This window comes from Cyprinus carpio, chromosome A14 (assembly GCF_018340385.1).
Source record: "Cyprinus carpio isolate SPL01 chromosome A14, ASM1834038v1, whole genome shotgun sequence".
NCBI lineage: Eukaryota > Metazoa > Chordata > Actinopteri > Cypriniformes > Cyprinidae > Cyprinus > Cyprinus carpio.
Window position 1 is genome coordinate 12,561,602 of NC_056585.1, and position 19,836 is coordinate 12,581,437.

General features: G+C 34.5%; 1 protein-coding gene across 1 annotated transcript in view; it reads right to left on the minus strand.

The window, feature by feature from the left end:
- Positions 1 to 8,457: 8,457 nt before the first annotated feature.
- The window catches only part of LOC122147420 (gamma-aminobutyric acid receptor subunit alpha-6-like), a 35,653-nt gene continuing 24,274 nt past the window's right edge, over positions 8,458 to 19,836 (minus strand). Inside the window, exons 8-9 of the mRNA XM_042769897.1 lie at positions 14,588 to 14,844; positions 8,458 to 9,235 (exon numbers count right to left, since the gene is read on the minus strand). Coding sequence (XP_042625831.1) covers positions 8,705 to 9,235; positions 14,588 to 14,844 — 788 coding nt within the window. The 3' untranslated portion in view covers positions 8,458 to 8,704. The remainder of the gene's footprint in view (positions 9,236 to 14,587; positions 14,845 to 19,836) is intronic.

Consider the following 19,836-nt stretch of genomic DNA (forward strand, 5'->3'; position numbering starts at 1 on the left):
GCCCACGACTGATTGTACCTGTTGCTCTTCGCTGGTCTCCATAGCGCACAAAGGACACCAAGGGGAGGTGAGAACTAAACAGTGCCTCCGTGATCTCTATTGGTGGCCAGGGATGAAAGTTCACCATGCTGTCCGTTCCTGTCATGTATGTCAACTCAATGACAAAACTGTGAAGTCACATCCTGCTCCTCTTCAGCCGGTGCAACTGCCAGATGGACCATGGCAGAAAGTAGCTGTGGATGTAGTCGGACCGTTTGATACTGCCGCATCTGATTGCAGGTTTGCTATAACATTGACTAATTATTACAGTAAATGGCCTGAGGTCTCCTTTACTCACACTGTCACTACAGACTCTGTGGTTTCGTTTCTGTCATCTGTATTCAGTCGCCATGGCAAACCATTGAGCACAGTTACTGACAACGGCATTCCATTTACATCTGCTGCCTTCGCTGCTTTTCTGGAAAAATGGAATATCCAGCACCATCATACCTCTCTCTACTATCGAGCAGCTAATGGTGCTGTAGAAGGGTTAAACTGTGTGCTCAAACACTCTGTCCAAATGGCCATCCAGCAACATCTGCCATGGAAACCTGCTGTAACTGAATTCTTGCAAGTGTACTGTGCCACTCTGCATGCTGCAACCGGTACCTCACCTTTTCAGCTCCTCTATGGCCAGGCAAATGTGCACAAGGCTGTCTATTCTGCCATCTCTTCCTGTGTGCTCACCCACGGATATGACTGTTTGCCAAAGGGTTACACGGCTGCAACATAAAATGAAACTGTATACTGATGCCAAACGTAGAGCAAACACTCCTTGCTTCCAGGAGGTGGATAAAGTGAGAGTTCGCAACCATCTGCATGTTCCTAAGGGACACAGGAAGTTCACAGATCCTCTCACAGTTAACAAGAAACTGGGGGTGGGTACATATGTTCTGAGCGATGGGAAAACTTGGAATGCTTCTAAACTCCCTCCATTCCCATGCACAACATAAACTCCTGCTGAGAACACTGGTCAATGTACCAATACTCAGACCTAAACTTAATGTTCACAAACCTAGTTGGTTAAATGACTATGTTCCTTATATCTGATGTATTGCATGCACTGTGTCTACATAGCTTATGCTACCAAGTTGTGCTATCCTGACTCAGTAAGTTCTAATAATACATAATTGTTACAATCTGTACCACTGCTGTTATCAAATATGTTTTACAGTGTTATATACTAGAGAGTTAAAGGTTGGTTAAATGAACGAGATGACTGCTTTTAGATTAATAATTAGTAGATTTAACAATTTTTATTGCTGCCTAGTTACCCCACGAGGTATAGGTATTTAAAAGGGGGAAAATGTGTTCATGAGTAACATTGCATTGTGACTACTATTTTGAAAGAGTAAATTCTGAACTGTTGTATCTCTACGAAAGTGATGTAATGACATGAGTATAGGTTGGAAGTTGAGTAAACATGCTGAGTGTTCGGTACTCCTGTCTCGTTTGCTTTACTTTTAAATTATACTGCTATATATTATATGAAGTTGTTGCAGCACACTAGTTTTCACTAGTAGAGCTCTCACTGCTTTGAAATCTGTAATGCAGCGTGATCAGATCTTTATCGGTCAGACTGAACATCAAACTCATACTCTCCAAGACAATAAACTTATTAAACAGCAGAAGTGATGCTGATGGTTCAGTAAAACCCAGAAAGTATACTCACAAGGAGTTAGTTAACCACACTGAGTTGTATCTCATTCACTAGCGCTGACACTGAGCTGTTGTAGCAGTCAATTCAATATTTAAGATATTACCACTGAGCCACAGAAAGAAAAAAGACAAAACACACAAGAAAAGGCCTGCAGTGCGTATGTTTGTGTGTGTTCAGGTCTCTGCTGGCCAAATCTGAGGCCAAATCTTATTATCAGAGTATAATTGCTTGGCTTGAAATTGCCTCCTGCAAACTGGCCATTCAAAACAGCCACAATAAGCTATTTACTGTTATTACTTTGAAGCAGCTGTTGCCATGGCAGCAGCAGTTATTTTTGGATGGAGGCTGACTGTAATAAAGAGGCCAGATTTGCCTGAGAATATTTTTAATGTGATAAATCTTCTTCGGGAATAATGATAGATGCTGATTGTTTGATTAATGTCTCTTTATGGAGGTGAAGCGCGCTTCTGTCAAAAGCTTGATGCCATGAACGTGTGCCTGCCTGGTTTTATCAGATAAAATGGTTTGCCTCTCAACACGAACTCTAATTTGTCAAATTTTTGTCTTCTTTTTGATGTAACTCCCCAGAGGCACATTTTGTTGCTCAGAGGTCATTCTTTCATATCTCATGGGGTTTAATAGAGTTCTCAATTAAGTGTCTGTGAAGTTGCAAGATGTTTCTTCTAAAATTTCTTTGGAGGAATAAAAATAGACATGAGACAGTTGTTGACGTACAATACATTAAGAGTAGACTGTGTGGATACCAGCTCAGGTAATTTTCTCTTAGATAAATTTGATGAGAGATGCTTGAGATCAAATCTCTGAATTATGATTGTGGAAAGTTTGAGATGTTGTTGAGATCTTATTTCTAGAGGCGACACATGTAGGGCTAAATAACTAAATACAGAAAACTTCTGGCTGTTCATTTACACAAAAAAGCATTTTGGTGGCCTGAAAATCTGATTCAAAGTGCAAGTTTAGAGTTATCATCTGCGTGTAAACTACAAAAACGTAAATTCGTAGAAATGGTGATATTTTGCGCATTCGTGTTCAGTCAAAGAGAAAGACAAGAAAATACAATGTTTCACGATTCATTAGCAATTTTTGAGTGAAATTTTCTGCTCATGTTTTTTTTTAAATACAGTCTTTAAATGAGAATAAATCTCAGCACACATTAACTCACATGTTGAAATGAAAAATATAGGATCATTTAAAGACACAAGGACGTTTTGTTTATACATGACAGATGTGTATGTTTATTTTTTTCTCTTTCCTCATTGGACCGTGAGCAATGACATCATCATTGCGAACAGGCACCTGTTCATCAGTTCTGAAGTAGTTTTCTTGCATAGAGCAGTAAGTAAATAATAATAATAATAATAATAATATACACTACAAAACACTGATTGATTTTTTTTTTTTCACTTTTAAAAACAGACATTCAGTTACTTATATGAGTTATATACAAAGGAAGTGGTGTGATTTTTTTTTTCCCCTCCAGGTCGGAGCTTGACAAATGAATCCAAATGAAATCCATTTCCCACTCAATAGCTGTTAGTCCATGTTTTCTTCCCTCTCTTTGTGTTACATCTCTCTTCTTTTTTGGGCTCCATCCAGAGGAAGATTATGGATATTTGTTCTTATCACCGCCAACATGATAAATTCTGTAGGACATGATGAACACAATCTCTCTGTCTTCCTATCTCCAGTTATACAGGATGTACTTAAGTTTATCAGTTTAGACAGCTACTAGCCCCAAGACACTCTCACCTGCTCTGTGGAGGATTTAGAGTGGCAATACAAATGACTTCCTCTCTGCGTTCAAAAAGTCTTATAAAACTATTTTCATTGTGATAAACAATAATTAGAAAATGACCAATCACAAAGTGGTTTTGCAGATTAAAGAAAGACAGAAAGAAACTGAATTTAAAAAGTAAGTCTGCTGAAGTTTCCTTTCTAGATGCACGTGGCACACGCAACTCTGAATCTGTGTTCACTGGATTCACTCTTAAAATAACATGTGCACTTAGAACCAATGAGAATTTTGCAGTCTGATGCCATAGAAGAACCTTCTAAGTTCCTCAAAGAACATTTTAACTGTCTGGTGAATCTTGCAAAGCCTGTCATGTCTGGGTCATATTTGATCTAAATAAAGAAATGTAGTCATCATGATTTTTGTGTGATTTCAATGACAATCATGTGTTGCAATGCAATGCAAGCAATAATAATAATATTTTTTTTTTTTTATTATTAATACATTAGATATTTATCCATTATATTTATGTGTGCTGACTTTTTCAAATCATGCTGACGTAAGTATCAAATCATGCTGACACTTTTTTTATCTAAAGTGGCTTACAATAGAGGAACAAAGGCATTTTGTCACAATTACAGCAGTGAGAATAATGGGTAAGTGCAAAAATATTAAAGGTCCTAAAAATAGGCTTAATTTTCTTGATGCAAAATTTCATTTCTTATTTTTTCCCCTTTGATATTTTAGTTAATGTGACCTGGAAATGTTTTCCTGGCTTGTTTTAATCTCCAAATGACCATGCAGCAACTCAAGATCCATATACAGTTGTTGTACCTTAGATGAACTTCATCTTTGAAACTCTTGGGTTTTTCTTAAGGGTACTGGTGTGCTCAGTACAGGCCAGGACATTTCTGGTCTCTAGGTGTCTCAAGTAAGAGGTCTAATAGCAATGCCTGCATTTGGCTCAGTGAAGCAAAAGAGTCTTCTGTGTTTAAATGATAAGCTGTGGTGTGCCGGAGGAGATGTGTTCAGGCAAACGGCCTGTGGGGACACAAAGTGGGAAGTCAGCACTCATACTCTTCTCCCATCTCTACACATGCTCACCCCTTACCAACCTAAATACAGACACTCACAACATATTTAGACCTAATTTTGAGATTTATACATTCGATTTGCATTTAAAATGAGGATCACACAGTTTTAGCATAAACAATAATAAGCATAATGTAACACTTATTTGTCAGTCAAACATAAAAGAAATGGGTAAGAAACAAGCAAGATTTCTGAACAAAAAAAGGCATGGCATTTTTTTTTTTTTTGCATCTATTTGATTTTATTTAAATAATCATATTTAAATAAATAAATAAATAATTTAGAATCAGCAAAAATCTCTTCATTGTGAAAACAAATACATTTATTCTGTTAAAAGGAATGGCTTAAATAAGGCTAACTGTGGAACAAGCAATATTCAATTTGTAAAATTAAAGCAAATCGTATTTACTGATATTAAATTTTATAAACCTGGTTACTGTGTTTAAAACACATACAGTTTATTAGTATTATTAAAGAAATCTTACCTGTGTCGTTTACAGTATGAGTGACAAATATGCATCACTTAGGGTTTTTTAATTTATGTTAAAATTGCATGATCCAAATGGATGGAAATTTTATATGCAGTTCAAATACACCTTAAATTTAAGCCTAAATAAATAAAATAACTTTAAGCCTAAATGCAAAACTGCAGCTCAAGTTTGCTCTTATTTCAACTGCAGCTGGAAACTGGACTGAAATACACATGCATTAAGTCATATTTGTGTGTATAAATGCATATAAACATGCATTTATCATTCTGAATTGGTAATATTGTTAGAGAGAGAACAATATACAGAACCATTAAAGTGGCAGGTTAACGAGGTATATGTGTGATGGAGGATGAAGGTACAAAATCAATTTCACACTAGGCTGAGTTCCCGGGGAAGTCAGACATTTTGATTACTCTATCATGCTACTGATAGCCTGCCCCCTCATAATAAACCCCCCCCCCCCCCCCCACCCCTTAACACACCCACACTACTAGCGTCACATTAACACAGAGACTGAGAGTGAGAAATTAATATGCAGTAGTATGCTAATTTTTAACAACGACCCTGAATGGCCTACCATATTTAAAAATGTGCTGTATACTGTACAACTGGATACTGTATCCCACAATGAAATAATCATATTTTAGCAAAATCCTGAGACGACTAAATGTCTTTTGCTTATGTAACCATGCAAAATATTGAGGATGCATTATCTGATTTCTTTCTTGCTTTAGATCGTGACTTAATTTTCTAATCACTCATTATTTCTTAAAGCATTAGATAGGCATCTTTCATCTATCATTAAATAAGCAAACAGACATTCCCAGTCCATATACAATACCGGTCAAAATTGTTAATTAATTAAAAGGCTGTATTTATTATATATATATTAATATATATATCTATATATATATATATATATATGTATATATATATATATATATATAGTTAAAACAGTAATATTGTTAAATATTATTACAATATTAAAAAAAAAAAAAACTTTTTTTCTGTATGTTGCATAATGCACTTAGAAATCGAAGAGAAAACAAGTTGAGAAAAAAAAAAAATATAGTAATAATGCATGGTCTTTTAGGGCTTCTGTTTTAAATAAAATAGGCAATATACAGTATATAATGAGCATTATGTAGTAAATATTATGCTCATTAAAATGAGTTTTTTTTTGTACTCTTTGGTCAGTAAATTTAAAAGCCTTCTATATACATTTATAGTGAAGACAGCGTGATAGCAAAGTTAATGATTCATTAGATGAAACTGTGCTGCTTCGTTAACATGTGGAGTCAAGATTTGAGTCTAATCAGTGAGACTGTCTGTATCGCCATATTAACTCACACACAGGCATACCAGCACATCCAGAGTCATGCATGTATGTATGTAGACACAGGTCTAAGAATACACATGCACATTTGTTCTAAGTAATCAAATAATCATTTAATTAATTGTATAGATTCAATTAAATGAAACAATTTTGTGCCATAAATGCTATGTTTTATGTCATATTTTAACAGAATGGTGGAATGGATTCAAAAACCATCTGCTAAGATCATCACCCCAAAATCACAGAATCATTTCAGCAGTCTCCAGCACACCTATACTATAAAGCAAAACTCCATGAGTCAAATAAATCAAACTTTAAAGGGACAGTTCACCCAAAAAATGAACAGCCTTCATGCTGTTCCAAACACGTATAACTTGCTTTTCTTCTGTGGAACACAAATAGAGATTTATGTGTGTGTGTGTGTGTGTGTGTGTGTGTGTGTGTGTGTGTGTGTGTATATGTATATATATATATATATATATATATATATATATATATATATATATATATATATATATATACAGTATATAAATGAACACTGTAAATAATACAGGTTCTTTTTTGTGATCTGTGGTTCTATGAAGAACTTTTAGCCTCCAAGGAACCCTTTGAATGCACAAAAGGGTCTTTATAGTGCAAAAAGTTTCTTTAGAATTATTAAAAGGTTTGTCACAAGAAAAATGGTTCTTTTAAGAAACATTTTAACATCCAAGGAACCTTTTTGGAGTGTAAAAATGTTCTTTGGGGTATTAAAGGGTTTGTCACACTAAGAAAAATGTTTAAGAAACTTTTACTAGTTCTTTGGGGAAGCAGAAATGGTTCTTCTATGGCATCGCTGAGAAACCCCCTTATTGGGCTGTCAAGCACAAAAAAGCTTCATATGACTATTTTCATATATAAATGCTCTATATTCAGTCTCCTAAAATCATACAATAGCTTTGTTTGATGAACAAGCCAAAATGTAAATCATTCGTTGATAAACTCTTCTTCTTCTTCCATATCTTATATGCATTCACATCAATTAAAAAATGACAATGCAAAAAATGACAACAACTCAAACAAAGCTATCATATGAAATCAGAAGTCATTTAGGCTACTTTTATGGTGCTTTTTTGTTATTATTGGACTTTGACATCAAACATTCTATTAAAAATGTTCTTTTCTTGTTCCATGGCACCATTTTTTAGTGATATTCCTTTTATTCTGAGATAATGAAGACCTCAACCAATCACTGTTAAAATCCAGTTTACACATACAAAAACAGCCCTATATGGATCGGTCGAGGTTTTCGTCATCTTCTGGCTCTTGTATGACAACATCAGTCTATTTAACCCTCTAACTGTTCTAAATGACTGCAGAACCATCTGGCCCCTGTGCGGTTGCCACAGCACCAGGCTCCAGGGGGCCCATTGGCACATGCTGTGTGCTTCAAATGGTGAAACTCCTTCCCTATATCACACTTCTTTCTTTATAGCAGAGAATGTATCAGCTATAAGATGAAAAAATACTGCAATAATGAAAACGAAACCCAAATCGAACTGAACTAAAAACAAGCCATTCAACTTCAAAAACAAAGAGAGAAAATCATAATTTGTGCTTTAACGACTTAATTTGTAACGACAAAAATTCTTATAGTCTCTTTAAAAAATAAAAGACATGCATATGTGTTTTCACCAATTAGGACACACTCCGTTCCAACATTTTCTCTCGGCGAGAGAACAAAGGATAGATACCATTCATGCCTGATAGTTTACATACACCATGATGTGGTTTAAAATTAGATTTCATCACAACTGAAAGAAATACATTGTGTATTATGTCAGAAATATGTCTTCTTGGCAGACATCCACATGGTCAGTTCAGATCTGTTGGGTTTCTGAAAATTCTGGTTTTTCCGAATGAAGGATTTTTTTCCCGAACTGTCTCTATATAATAATAATAATAATCTTTATGATTATAGACTAAACAACCCTGGTATTGATTTTTCTATTCAGTGGCATTGTTCCTCCTGACTGGAAATATGGCTATTCAAAAAGACAACAGATAAATCTATGATTCATTCCTGTGAGATTGCTTGGATTTTGTATTTATTTAATTATTTTTACTTATTATAATATATCCACATGCTTAATCTTGTGTATGGCCCTTTTGATTAAAAAAAAATAATAATAATATTATTTCACCCAGATAATCTCTCCGTGCGCTTGTGCAGTTTTTGTCTGCTGTAATATAATTTAGTTTCTTGGAATTGCTTGTTAATGTAATCCTTAAGAGGGCTCTTTATTTCATCTGACTTGTTGAAAAAAAGGTTCAAACATCCAAGCCTGTTCTTGTTAGCCTCCCTTTGCTTCCATGGTGTCTTTGGATAAGTAAACCACCCAGTAAACCATGTTGAATGCCCCAAAGGACACTGGGAATAAAATACGTGCATATTCATCGATCTTGCTGGCTCCTCCGGTTGGAGGAGTGGCAGGTTGAGGTGCAGCCTTGGTTTCCTTCTTTTTAATATTCTCTAATTTAGGCCCCAGGAGATGGTGAAGAGGGGCGGAGCCTGGAGTTGCACTGGGTGATGGTTTCTCTGGAACTGTTGGCGTTGAGGGTGGGGCCGGCGGTGTTGTCTTGGATGCAGAGGATGAAGTGGCTGCATTTAATTGGCTGGCAGAACTGGGGCTGAGACGTGATTGGCTGGAAAAACTGCTGGTACCCTCTGAGGTGGAAGATGATTGGCTGGTCAAGGTCGGTTTGGATGTGGCTGCTCCGCTCTTGCTAGACGTTTCGGTTCTTTGGGTCTTCTTGGAGTCTGGTTGAGACTGAACATTGGAGTTGACACGTTTCCGCAGGTTGCCATTAGTGTCTGAGTTTTGCTGTTGGAGAAATTGGAGAAGAGGTAACTATAATGCACAACAGACAACTGTCAATAACTGTCTGTATAATGCTGTTCAAGTTGAAATTAATAAAATTAGTTATTGAAAAAGCATGGTTTTCATTATTTACATACTTAGATCAAATAGTTCAGGCAAAATTTTAATTTGGTGTAAATGTACTGACCTTCAGGTCTTCCAAGATGTATATGAGTTTGTTTCTTTATTGGAACAGATTTGGAGAATTTAGCATTACATCACATGCTCATTAATGGATCCTCTGCAGTGAATGGGGGCTGTCATAATGAGAGTCCAAACAGCTGATAAAAACACATCACAATAATCCACAAGTAATCCCACACGTCTTCAGTCTAGCGTTTTAATGCTGACGTCGCTTCTTGCTGAAATACAAGTCCATAATCCATAACAATGCTTCCTTGGTGGATGTGGATCATTGTGATGTTTGGACTCTTATTCTGACGGCACCCATTCACTGCAGAGGATCCATTGGTGAGCAAGTGATGTAATGCTAAATTTCTCCAAATCTGTTCCTATGAATAAACAAATTCCTCTACATCTTGGATGATCTGAGGGCAAGTACATTTTTAGAAAAAGTTCATTTTGGGTGAACTATTTCTTTAAAATGAACAACACCGTGTAAATTTAAAACCTTAAAGCAAACAGAGCTACAAAAATAACACTTTGTCTTCTTTAATATGAAGCAATATAAAATCCAGTTATAGTTTAATAATCTTTTCAAAATGTGTTGATGACACTACTGCATTGCCACATCTGAGCTGCCAAACTTTCATTTTTAATGAGAAGACACCTTGCAACAGACTCTGAATCAAACTGGTCAAATCAAAGCTCATTCATAACCCATTTTAAGAAGCCATTTTACTGCAGCCAAAATAATAAAGACTTTATTAATTTACACAAATAATATTTCTGGTTGCACATTATGCATCATTGAAACCTTTTTAAACAAGATGTCAGGAACCAAATGAAGTGCACCATGCAGTGAGCATGTGTTTGTAATGCACAAATGAACAGACGTCATGCTTGCAGTAATGTTCAGGGCTGTAAGGAGCTTTTATGATCAGATGGTTTGCTCTTTGTGGGTGTGTGGAGGAGGAGGGTGGAGCTATTCTATAAACAGCTTTTTTTCATATAAACAAGGACAAGAGAGATCAGTCCACTCAGTGTGTATGTGTGTGTGTGTGTGCGCGCAAAAGTTTAACAAATCCCAATGATATCAAGGGGGGATATTTTACAGCAGGGGTTGATGGGAATTCATGGTTGAAAGTGCGTAACAGTTTTCCATAACAGTGCTGACACTTATATATATATATAATTTTTTTTAAAGGATCAGCATATTATGAGTCTCGGGCCGGCAATATCACGACTGCGGTGCCCTTGAGCAAGGCACCAAAACCCCAACTGCTCCCCGGGCACCGCAGCATAAATGGCTGGCCACTGCTCCGGGTGTGTGTTCACGGTGTGTGTGTGTTCACTGCTGTGTGTGTGCATTTGGATGGGTTAAATGGAATTCTGAGTATGGGTCACCGTACTTGGCTGTATGTCACGTCACTTTCACAAATAATATCTCACAATGATATATATTATATTCAAATGTCACATTTCATAATTAAATAATTAAATAAGTCATATATATATATTTTATTTAATCAATCTCATAACATGGCAATTATTTACATTTATTTCATTCACTTAAAATCTTTACTTGACAGTCCTAAATTAAATACTATACATTCTACAGAATTCTAGAGATTCTTCCCAAAGTCAGCATCTAAAATGTGAATATACAGTAAGAGGTGAATGTGTGTGTGTGTTTATATACTGAGTGCTGCTCTGTACATGAGATAAACATGTACTGGGATTATAATGAAGAGAGATCTTTCTTTTTCTCACTGGACCTGATAACCCAGTTTCACCCTGATATTTTTCACCATTTCCTCTGAGAAATGAACAGTTGGCAAAGTGTAATTGGTGTCTCATGGTGTGTGGAAAATATGTTAGCGCAAGCTGTGAGGAGAGACAGAAAGTCTTATACACTTATACACAGCTCTGAGAGATGTAAACTGTGTCCAAATTCCTGTACCTTCATATTGTGTACTATATTTGATGAATTTAACTTCTCCGTTGAAAAACATTGTGTGGGTATGCATGAATGCAATATAAATGCATTTTCAAACATACTGCATACTTTGACTGATGATCAGACACACAAAGAACACCGTCACTTTCTCAGGGCAAAATCTGCCATGTTGTTAAACAAGAACTTACTTTTTAACTATAAGAAACAAAATTCTTGGTATCTACAGTCACTTACACTTAAAAAGAACCTCCTGGTTCACACATATTTTACAACTAGATCCTCAGCTCTGATGGCCTCATGGGATAACAAAGTGTCAAGTTCAAATCTCAGCAGATGCAGTACTTGGACACAGGGGTTGAAAATGATTCCTAGGATTAAACCCATAATGCTGAGTTCATGTCATTTCCCTGATCATTTGTATATTTTACTTGTTTTTCCCGTCTCACCTTTCTTTCTGTCTAGGAAAAGAAAATGTTCTCTTCTGTTCTTTATTCCGGAAAAGAAAAACGTATTAAAGGCAGCTCATTAATCCGTGGTCGTGCTGTGGTCAGCGTGTACATACACAGACTTAAATTGCTCCATATTGGGATTTCCTCTTAATGTTCCTTAATGGGTTCAGATCAAGCTTATTAAAACCCAAGTGGGAATTTGCTTAGAATGAACTGAGCTCATTGATAGTACCATTTAATTGCAAGCACTGTCGTAGAAAATACAAATCCCCAATAAGACTGAGCTACATAAGCATTTTTTTTAATCCACTAAAACTAAAGTCAAAGTTTTTGAATAATTCTGTATTTTAAAATGGTTTATTTTTTATTTTTATATAAAACAAATTATTTTATTTTTGTTTTTATTTATTTATTTATTTAAGGAGGCCCTTATTCTCTCCAAGGCTGCATTTCTTTTCTCAAAAATAAATAAATAAATAAAGTAAAAACAGTAATATTGTGAAATATAATTATAATTTAGTACAACTTTCTAGTATAATTTAGTATTTTCAATAGTAATTTATTCCTATGATGCAAAGCTGAATTTTCAGCGTCATAACTCCAGTCTTCAGTGCCACATAATTCTTCATAAATCATTCTGATTTATGCTGATTTGGAGCTCATTTATTGTCAGTTATTATTGGGGCTAAATAATGGTTCTTATTATCAATGTTGAAAACAGTTGTGCAGATTCATACTTTTGTTGAAACTGATACATTTTTTCAGGATTCTTTGATAAACAGAAATTTCAAAAGAACAGCATTTATATGAAATATAAATCTTTTTAACATTTTTAAATGTCACTTTTGAACAATTTAATGCATCCTTGCTAAATAGAAATATTAATTAATACATTTTTTATTTATTTTATCTTACTGACCCCAAACCTGTGTTTGAATGGTAGTGTATCATAATTTCCACAACAACATGAAGCACTACAACTGTTTTCAACATTCATAATAATAAGAACTGTTTCTTGAGCAGCAAATCAGCATATTATTATGATTTCTGAAGGAACATGTGACACTGAAGACTGGAGTAATGATGCTGAAAATTCAGCTTTGCATCACAGAAATAAATTACATTTTAAAATAAAGAAAACAGCTCTTTTAAACTGTAATAATATTTCACAATAATACTCATTTTTACTTTGTTTCTGATTAAATAAATGCAGCCTTGGTGAGAATAAGAGACTTCTTTCAAAAATGAAATTATGAAAAAATGTTGTAAATTCCCAAGCTGGATTATTTGTAATGTGTATAAAGTCGAATGTACAGTTCCTGCTGTGCTGAGCTCACCGACTGAGTCATACGAGCTCTGTTAACCTGCATCTGCTCAGACGTTCACATTCACCGTAAAGATCCCCATCATTACTCAGCAAATAGAAATGTGTGTTATGAGGAGCAGAAGACAGAGAGGGAGAAAAGGGGGAAGAGAAATATTGGTGATTTGAGAGTCTTACAGAGAGCCACCATTAGATAAGGTACATTAACATCTTTAACAGCCTGTAGAAATAAACGACATAAAAACAGGCCTGAGATACATCACATCAACAGTTTGACAGACACACTTTCACTAAGTCTCACAGCTGTCAGCATGTGCCACTTCTAATCCACCATCTCAGTTTACGCACATTTTACGAAATCCACAGCTCACATGCACGCTCTCAATGTGCTGTCCTTTCACTTGAAATTTGCAAAACTGAATGGTCATCTTACAATGCAAAAACACAAAAATACAAAGCAAATGACTTAACTTGGTATTATTCCTTCCTCCCTCTCTTTACTTTTTTTGCATATTGCTTTTGCACATCATACTTTTTAATCTATACCAATAGTTAACTGAATAAAAGTTATAAATAAAAGTTAACTGCAGTTCATCCCAAAATTAAAAGAAGAAAACTAAGCCTATTTAAGTACTATTAACTTGATTACTGTAAAAATACAAATACTGAATATATATATATATATATATATTATATATATATTATATATATATATATATATATATATATATATATACTCATTATATAGTCAAAACTTATGAAAATCACAACTATATGCGAATAATGATAGTTAAAAAAAAGAAAAAAAAAATACAGAAAAAGGTATGCATTGCAGTAATGATAACCTGAATGCAGGATGTGCTTTGTCATGACAATAATGCAAAAAATAAAATAAAAAAATAAAATAAATAATGGCTCATGAAATAGATTTCCTTTTCTTTTTGCAAAAATAAAAATATTGTTTTTATTTTAATACTTATCTTTGTTTGCTTGCATTTTGTGTGCTGTTGATGATAAATAGCAATAACGCTTGCCATAAAATAGTAAACATAGAGGGTCATAATAAGCAGCTGCCAGACTTGGGTGAGCAAACTACACTTGCCATCAGTCTTATTTGGCAGAATGATAATACACAAGGTATCAATTACACATCTAATGCACATTTTGTTGGACCAGACCTGAAAAAGCTTTCTGCTTTTAATGGTAAGTGAAAATATATATTTTTTATCTACTAAAAATATCTTTCATGCTTCTTTCATGCTTCTAAGTACCCGTAAGCAGGAAGCTTTCAAGAGGACTTGAAGGCAGCATGAGAACAATGTGGCACATAAATAATTGAATTGATGTACAGCGTAACATTTCACACACTTTCAGACATGGCTCACCGCATCAAATTTTAAAGCCAGAACTACGTGTTTTATAATGTATACGTAGTCTCTGTAATGCGTGTAACATCATCTCACCTGTAGAACCTCCTCTGTGTCTTTAGCTTTGCCTGACTGTGTGGAGCTCTTGGTGGCGGCTGCGGCCTGTTTTCTCTTGGCTCTCTCTGCCTGAACGTTGGTGATGTAGTTCACAGCCGCAAACTCGATGAGAGCAGAGAAAACGAAAGCGAAACACACGGCGATGAACCAATCCATGGCAGTGGCATACGAGACCTTGGGCAGAGAGTGCCGAGCGCTGATGCTGAGGGTCGTCATTGTGAGAACAGTGGTGATACCTGTGAGAAAAGCACATTAAAAATATTTATTACAATCACTAGTAGCAAAGGTTACTAAATTGGGAGTGTGCAAGCTTGAACGTGCATGTGTGTGTTTATGGTTGTCTGTTACAAAAAAAGTGTGTGAATGTATGCCTGTGAACCACTTTATATGATGTGCTTTTGATAATTAACGTAGTCTGTGATGAATTGATATGAGCATACTGCTTTTTAATGGTAATTTCAAAATCTTTATTGCTTATAACGAGGTAAAATACTTCACCTCTGACTGCAAATCATAAATGTAAACAAACTGTTTGAGAATCACTCCAATAGTCCATGTGTCCATTAGCGATTTTGCCTTTATTCTCTTCTCTTTCATATCTAAGTTTCCCTCGGGAGTGCTTTAAAACTGACCATGGTACAACAGCGTAATTTGCTGAGAGTTTAACATCAAGTTGATGAGCAAAACTATTAGTGCTTCATCAGTTTACCACAAAAGTCCATAACATTAGGCTAACAGAAGCAATGGGTTATAAAGACACAAAAAGGCACAATGAAGCAATAATTGAAAGAAAGACACTTTATAGATAATGAAAACTGAGTCATCATTTACTCAGCTTTAGTCATTTTCAAACCTAAAGGAGTTTTAAGTAGACTATTCCTTTAAAGTCAACATGAAATGGTATTCACAACCAATTTTAAATCCATAACCAGATGCATCTCCATAAACCCAGCTAAACAGGGAAGATTCTCGAAGCTTTGGGTAACATCCTGGCAAGGTTTTCAAACCTTTATCCAGTAATGTTAATAGAACATTTGTTCAAAGTTATCTGGTCTTTAATAATGTTCTCAAAACGTTGGCATAAAAATCATTTATGCATTGTTCATGGAATGTTTTTTTCACCTGAAACGTCTAAGTTGGAAGATCATCTAACTTTTTTTTTTTTTTACATTAATGGAACCATTAGTAAAATGTTAAAACATATTTTTGTTAACTAGGAAACAAGATACACTCTTAAGGCACTCTTAAAAATAAAGCTTATTTTACTGGTATGGTACCATAAAGAACTTTTAACATCCATGAAACCTCGATTACGCAAAAGGTTCTTTGTAAAGGAAAAAGGTTCTTTAGATTAACATGTTCTTCACACTATGTTTCTATTAAAAACTGATCACTAAAAAGTCCTTTGGGGAACCAAAATGTTTATTCTATGGCATCACTGCAAAAATCCCCTTTTGAAACCTTTATTTTTTAAGAGCGAATAAGAAAAAAAGGTAGCGATTAGCGAAGGTCTTGATTTTATCCATCAAAAAGACCTGGGCTGTGAAAAACTTGACAAATAAAGGGATTTTTGATGTCAATTGAAAAAGAAAGTTATTTCAGCAGTTGTTGCGACATTTTGCTTGGAATAATGTGGATAACTTGGAATAACTGGCGCACACACAACAATACATAGGGGAAGCATTTTCCCTTTTTTTAATTTTATTATTTGCATGTGAATTTTTTTCAAATAAATAAATAAATAAATAAATAAATAAATAAAAACTCTGTTCTCTGCAACTAATGAACAATGTTCAGCTTTAAGAACTTCTCCAAGCGTTCATGTTCACGTCCACAGCTCTTCATGTTCTAGGTTTTTCGGTTTATTCAGTCATCCTGTGGGCCTGACATAAATGTTAAAGGTTAGATCCGAAATGAGGTAGATTTCTCCAGCAGTAACACTTTAAACCACCAGGGGGAGTCGGGAATTCACTCTCAACCTGAATGTCTTAAGTTGGAAGCGTTTTTCTCTGAGTGAAACTAAACCCTGCCACAGAGCAGTGAGCATGCCAGACGTGAGTCACACATATACACCAACACACAAATCACGGAGGCAGCCAGTATCCCTTCTCCTCCCACACACACACAGAATATCTCTCGACTCACACATGCACCCACATGCATACACTAATAAAACATAAGAAAACACACACACAAACCTCTCGCACATCAAGCCAGGCCCGTACACAATACAAACACACTCTCCCACATATTCTCTCTGTATTCTTGAGTTTGCAAGACGTTAGAAATAAACACGGACATAAAAAGGCGCTTTCACACTATTAATTTGTTGTTTGTTGGTTGGCGTGACAGCTGTTTTCTTTCCACTTGAAATGAAACCTGTCAAGAACATGTCAGGGTCAGATTTCAATTCAAAATCAAAATAATTGAAATAAGCTTAAAATAAAACCTATTTTTTATGACCATTTATATTGTTTGCATTAGTATTATTTTCATGACAACTAAGCACATTTGCATTTAATTCTCACTATCGTAATGCAAACAAAATCTCATTCTCTCATTACTGTAATGTGTAAAGAAATTATACATGATAGTCAGCTTTTATGCTGATTTTCACAAAAACACTGTATTACAGTACTTTTTATACTGTAATAGTGTAAAAATACAACACTGCTAAACTACAGCAATGAAAATCATCTAGTAATCACGAAAAAGTATTCATTACAATAACAAGAATTTATGTGGAGAGTGTTTAATTGTCAAATATAAAAATATAAATATAGATATAAAAATATAAATATAAATATAAAAATATTGAAAAATAAAAACAACCTAATGGTCCAAAAATAGAATTTATATATTAAACAATTTAATATATAATTTATATATGAAGGTTACATTTAAAAATATGGGAAAGTGTTTAATTGTCAGGTTTTTTTATTGTCTTATTCCAAATTGTTTTTAAATAAACTATATTTAAATTAAAATACAAAAAACGATAACACATCAGTGATAAAAGTAGTATGAATTTGTGGAGAATATGTTACATTTTAATAAAAAAATATTGAGAAATAATAACAACCTCATGGATGCAAAGCAGGCTTCATTTTCTTAATATTTAAATTTTTTAATGATTTGAATATTATAATAAATATAATTATTATTATTTTTTATTTTATATTTTATTAAAAATAAAATAATTTATTAAAATATTTGAATCATTATAAAAAATATTAAACCCAGCTAAATAAATAAATAAATAAATAAATTCTTGAATTTGGGGTGAACCATGACCTAGGCATGTTCTTTATACTGTATCTGCACCCTATCATATTATAAAACGCCTGTCTCAAAGCTGCTCGTCTCTGAAGAAAATGCGTTTGGTGAGCAGCATTCTTTGCATCTCTTTCCTCACACCTGCAGTAGACAAATACAAGTGCTGTTCCATGTATGTTAATTTTTGTAAGTAACAGGAAAAGGACAAAACCATAAATAAAACAGTGAAGTTAACATCCTCACCTGAGTTACTTAGCTACAGTGGTAAACAGATACTGCTAGTGCTCACGGTGGCTCTCAGACCTGCGGGATTTGCATCGAGCTCAGGTTCAAATCAAATCAAACCCATGGTGAAACTGCCTATAAGATGAGCTCAGAGCTCTGGAGAATAATCCACACTCTCTGGAAAACTTCACACGATCACAGCACACTCACAGACACCCACGTAGAGACCGATCTGGAGTGATCAATAGGTACATCACAGGCTACATTTAGCCAGGGGTGCTGGATGTGTTGTGCACTGCTGGATCCACAGTGCTGTGAGAGCTTTGCTTTAGTGCTCTTGTGCGACTGGCTGAGAAGAATGAGAGAGCTCTGTCACCGAAATGAGCAAAGACGGATAATGGAACAAACAAAAGGGGTTAGAAAGCAAGACACAACCTTCAATCAGCTGCTAACTAACAGAAAAAGTAACAAATTTATAGTAAACGTTTACCAAAAAAGACAATTCTGTCAATATTTCCTCACCCTCATGTCATACCTGTTTTTTTTTTTTTTTTAGTATTCTGTGAACTTGGCTTCTGAAGATGCACCATGACAGATTTGATGTCAATGACACCAAACAACATTGGTTTTCATTATATCATTAAATTTTTTTTGTTTGTTTTTTTTCACAGAAGGAAATTCAAACAAGTTTGAAACGACTTGAAAATAGTAAAAGATGAGTAAATAATGACAGTAATTACTATGATTATTTCAGTATTTTTACAGTATTCTAAATTTCTTTACCTGGCCCTTCCCCCCTTTTTTGGCAAGTGTTGCAAAAATTAAACACACTACTGTAGCTTTAAAATTAAATGTACTTGCCCTCTATGACACTTATGTACATTAGGTACTGTATACACTGCAAAAAAAATAAAATAAAAAAAAAAAAAAAATATTTTTTTTTCTTTTTTGTTTTCCAGTACAAAATATCTAAACATTCTTAGATCTATATATATATATATATATATATATATATATATCTATATATATATATATACATACATACATACATACATACCCGATTCCAAAAAAGTCGGGACACTGTACAAATTGTGAGTAAAAAAGGAATGGAATAATTTACAGACCTCATAAACTTATATTTTATTCATAATAGAATATAGATAACATATCAAATGTTGAAAGTGAGACATTTTAAAAAATCATGCCAAATATTGGCTCATTTTGGATTTCATGAGAGCTACACATTCCAAAAAAGTTGGGACAGGTAGCAATAAGAGGCCGGAAAAAGTTAAATGTACATATAAGGAACAGCTGGAGGACCAATTTGCAACTTATTAGGTCAATTGGCAACATGATTGGGTATAAAAAGAGCCTCACAGAGTGGCAGTGTCTCTCAGAAGTCAAGATGGGCAGAGGATCACCAATTTCTTTTTTGGAATTGGGTTTATATATATATATATATATATATATATATATATATATATATATATAAATCTGTCAATAGGGTAAGAAAAATAAACTCAATTCAAAGGGTAAACAAGATTATTTTTCTTACCCCACTGGCAAATATTTGGTCGTGTTTTAAGCATAAAGACTTCATTTTGACCACCTAGAAAATCATTTTTTGAAGTGTATTGCACGGATATGCAAATATTGGTCTTCATATGTCATTATGGTTCTCTGACATCATAACTTTGACTATTTCTGATCTTGACCCATTTTTACAC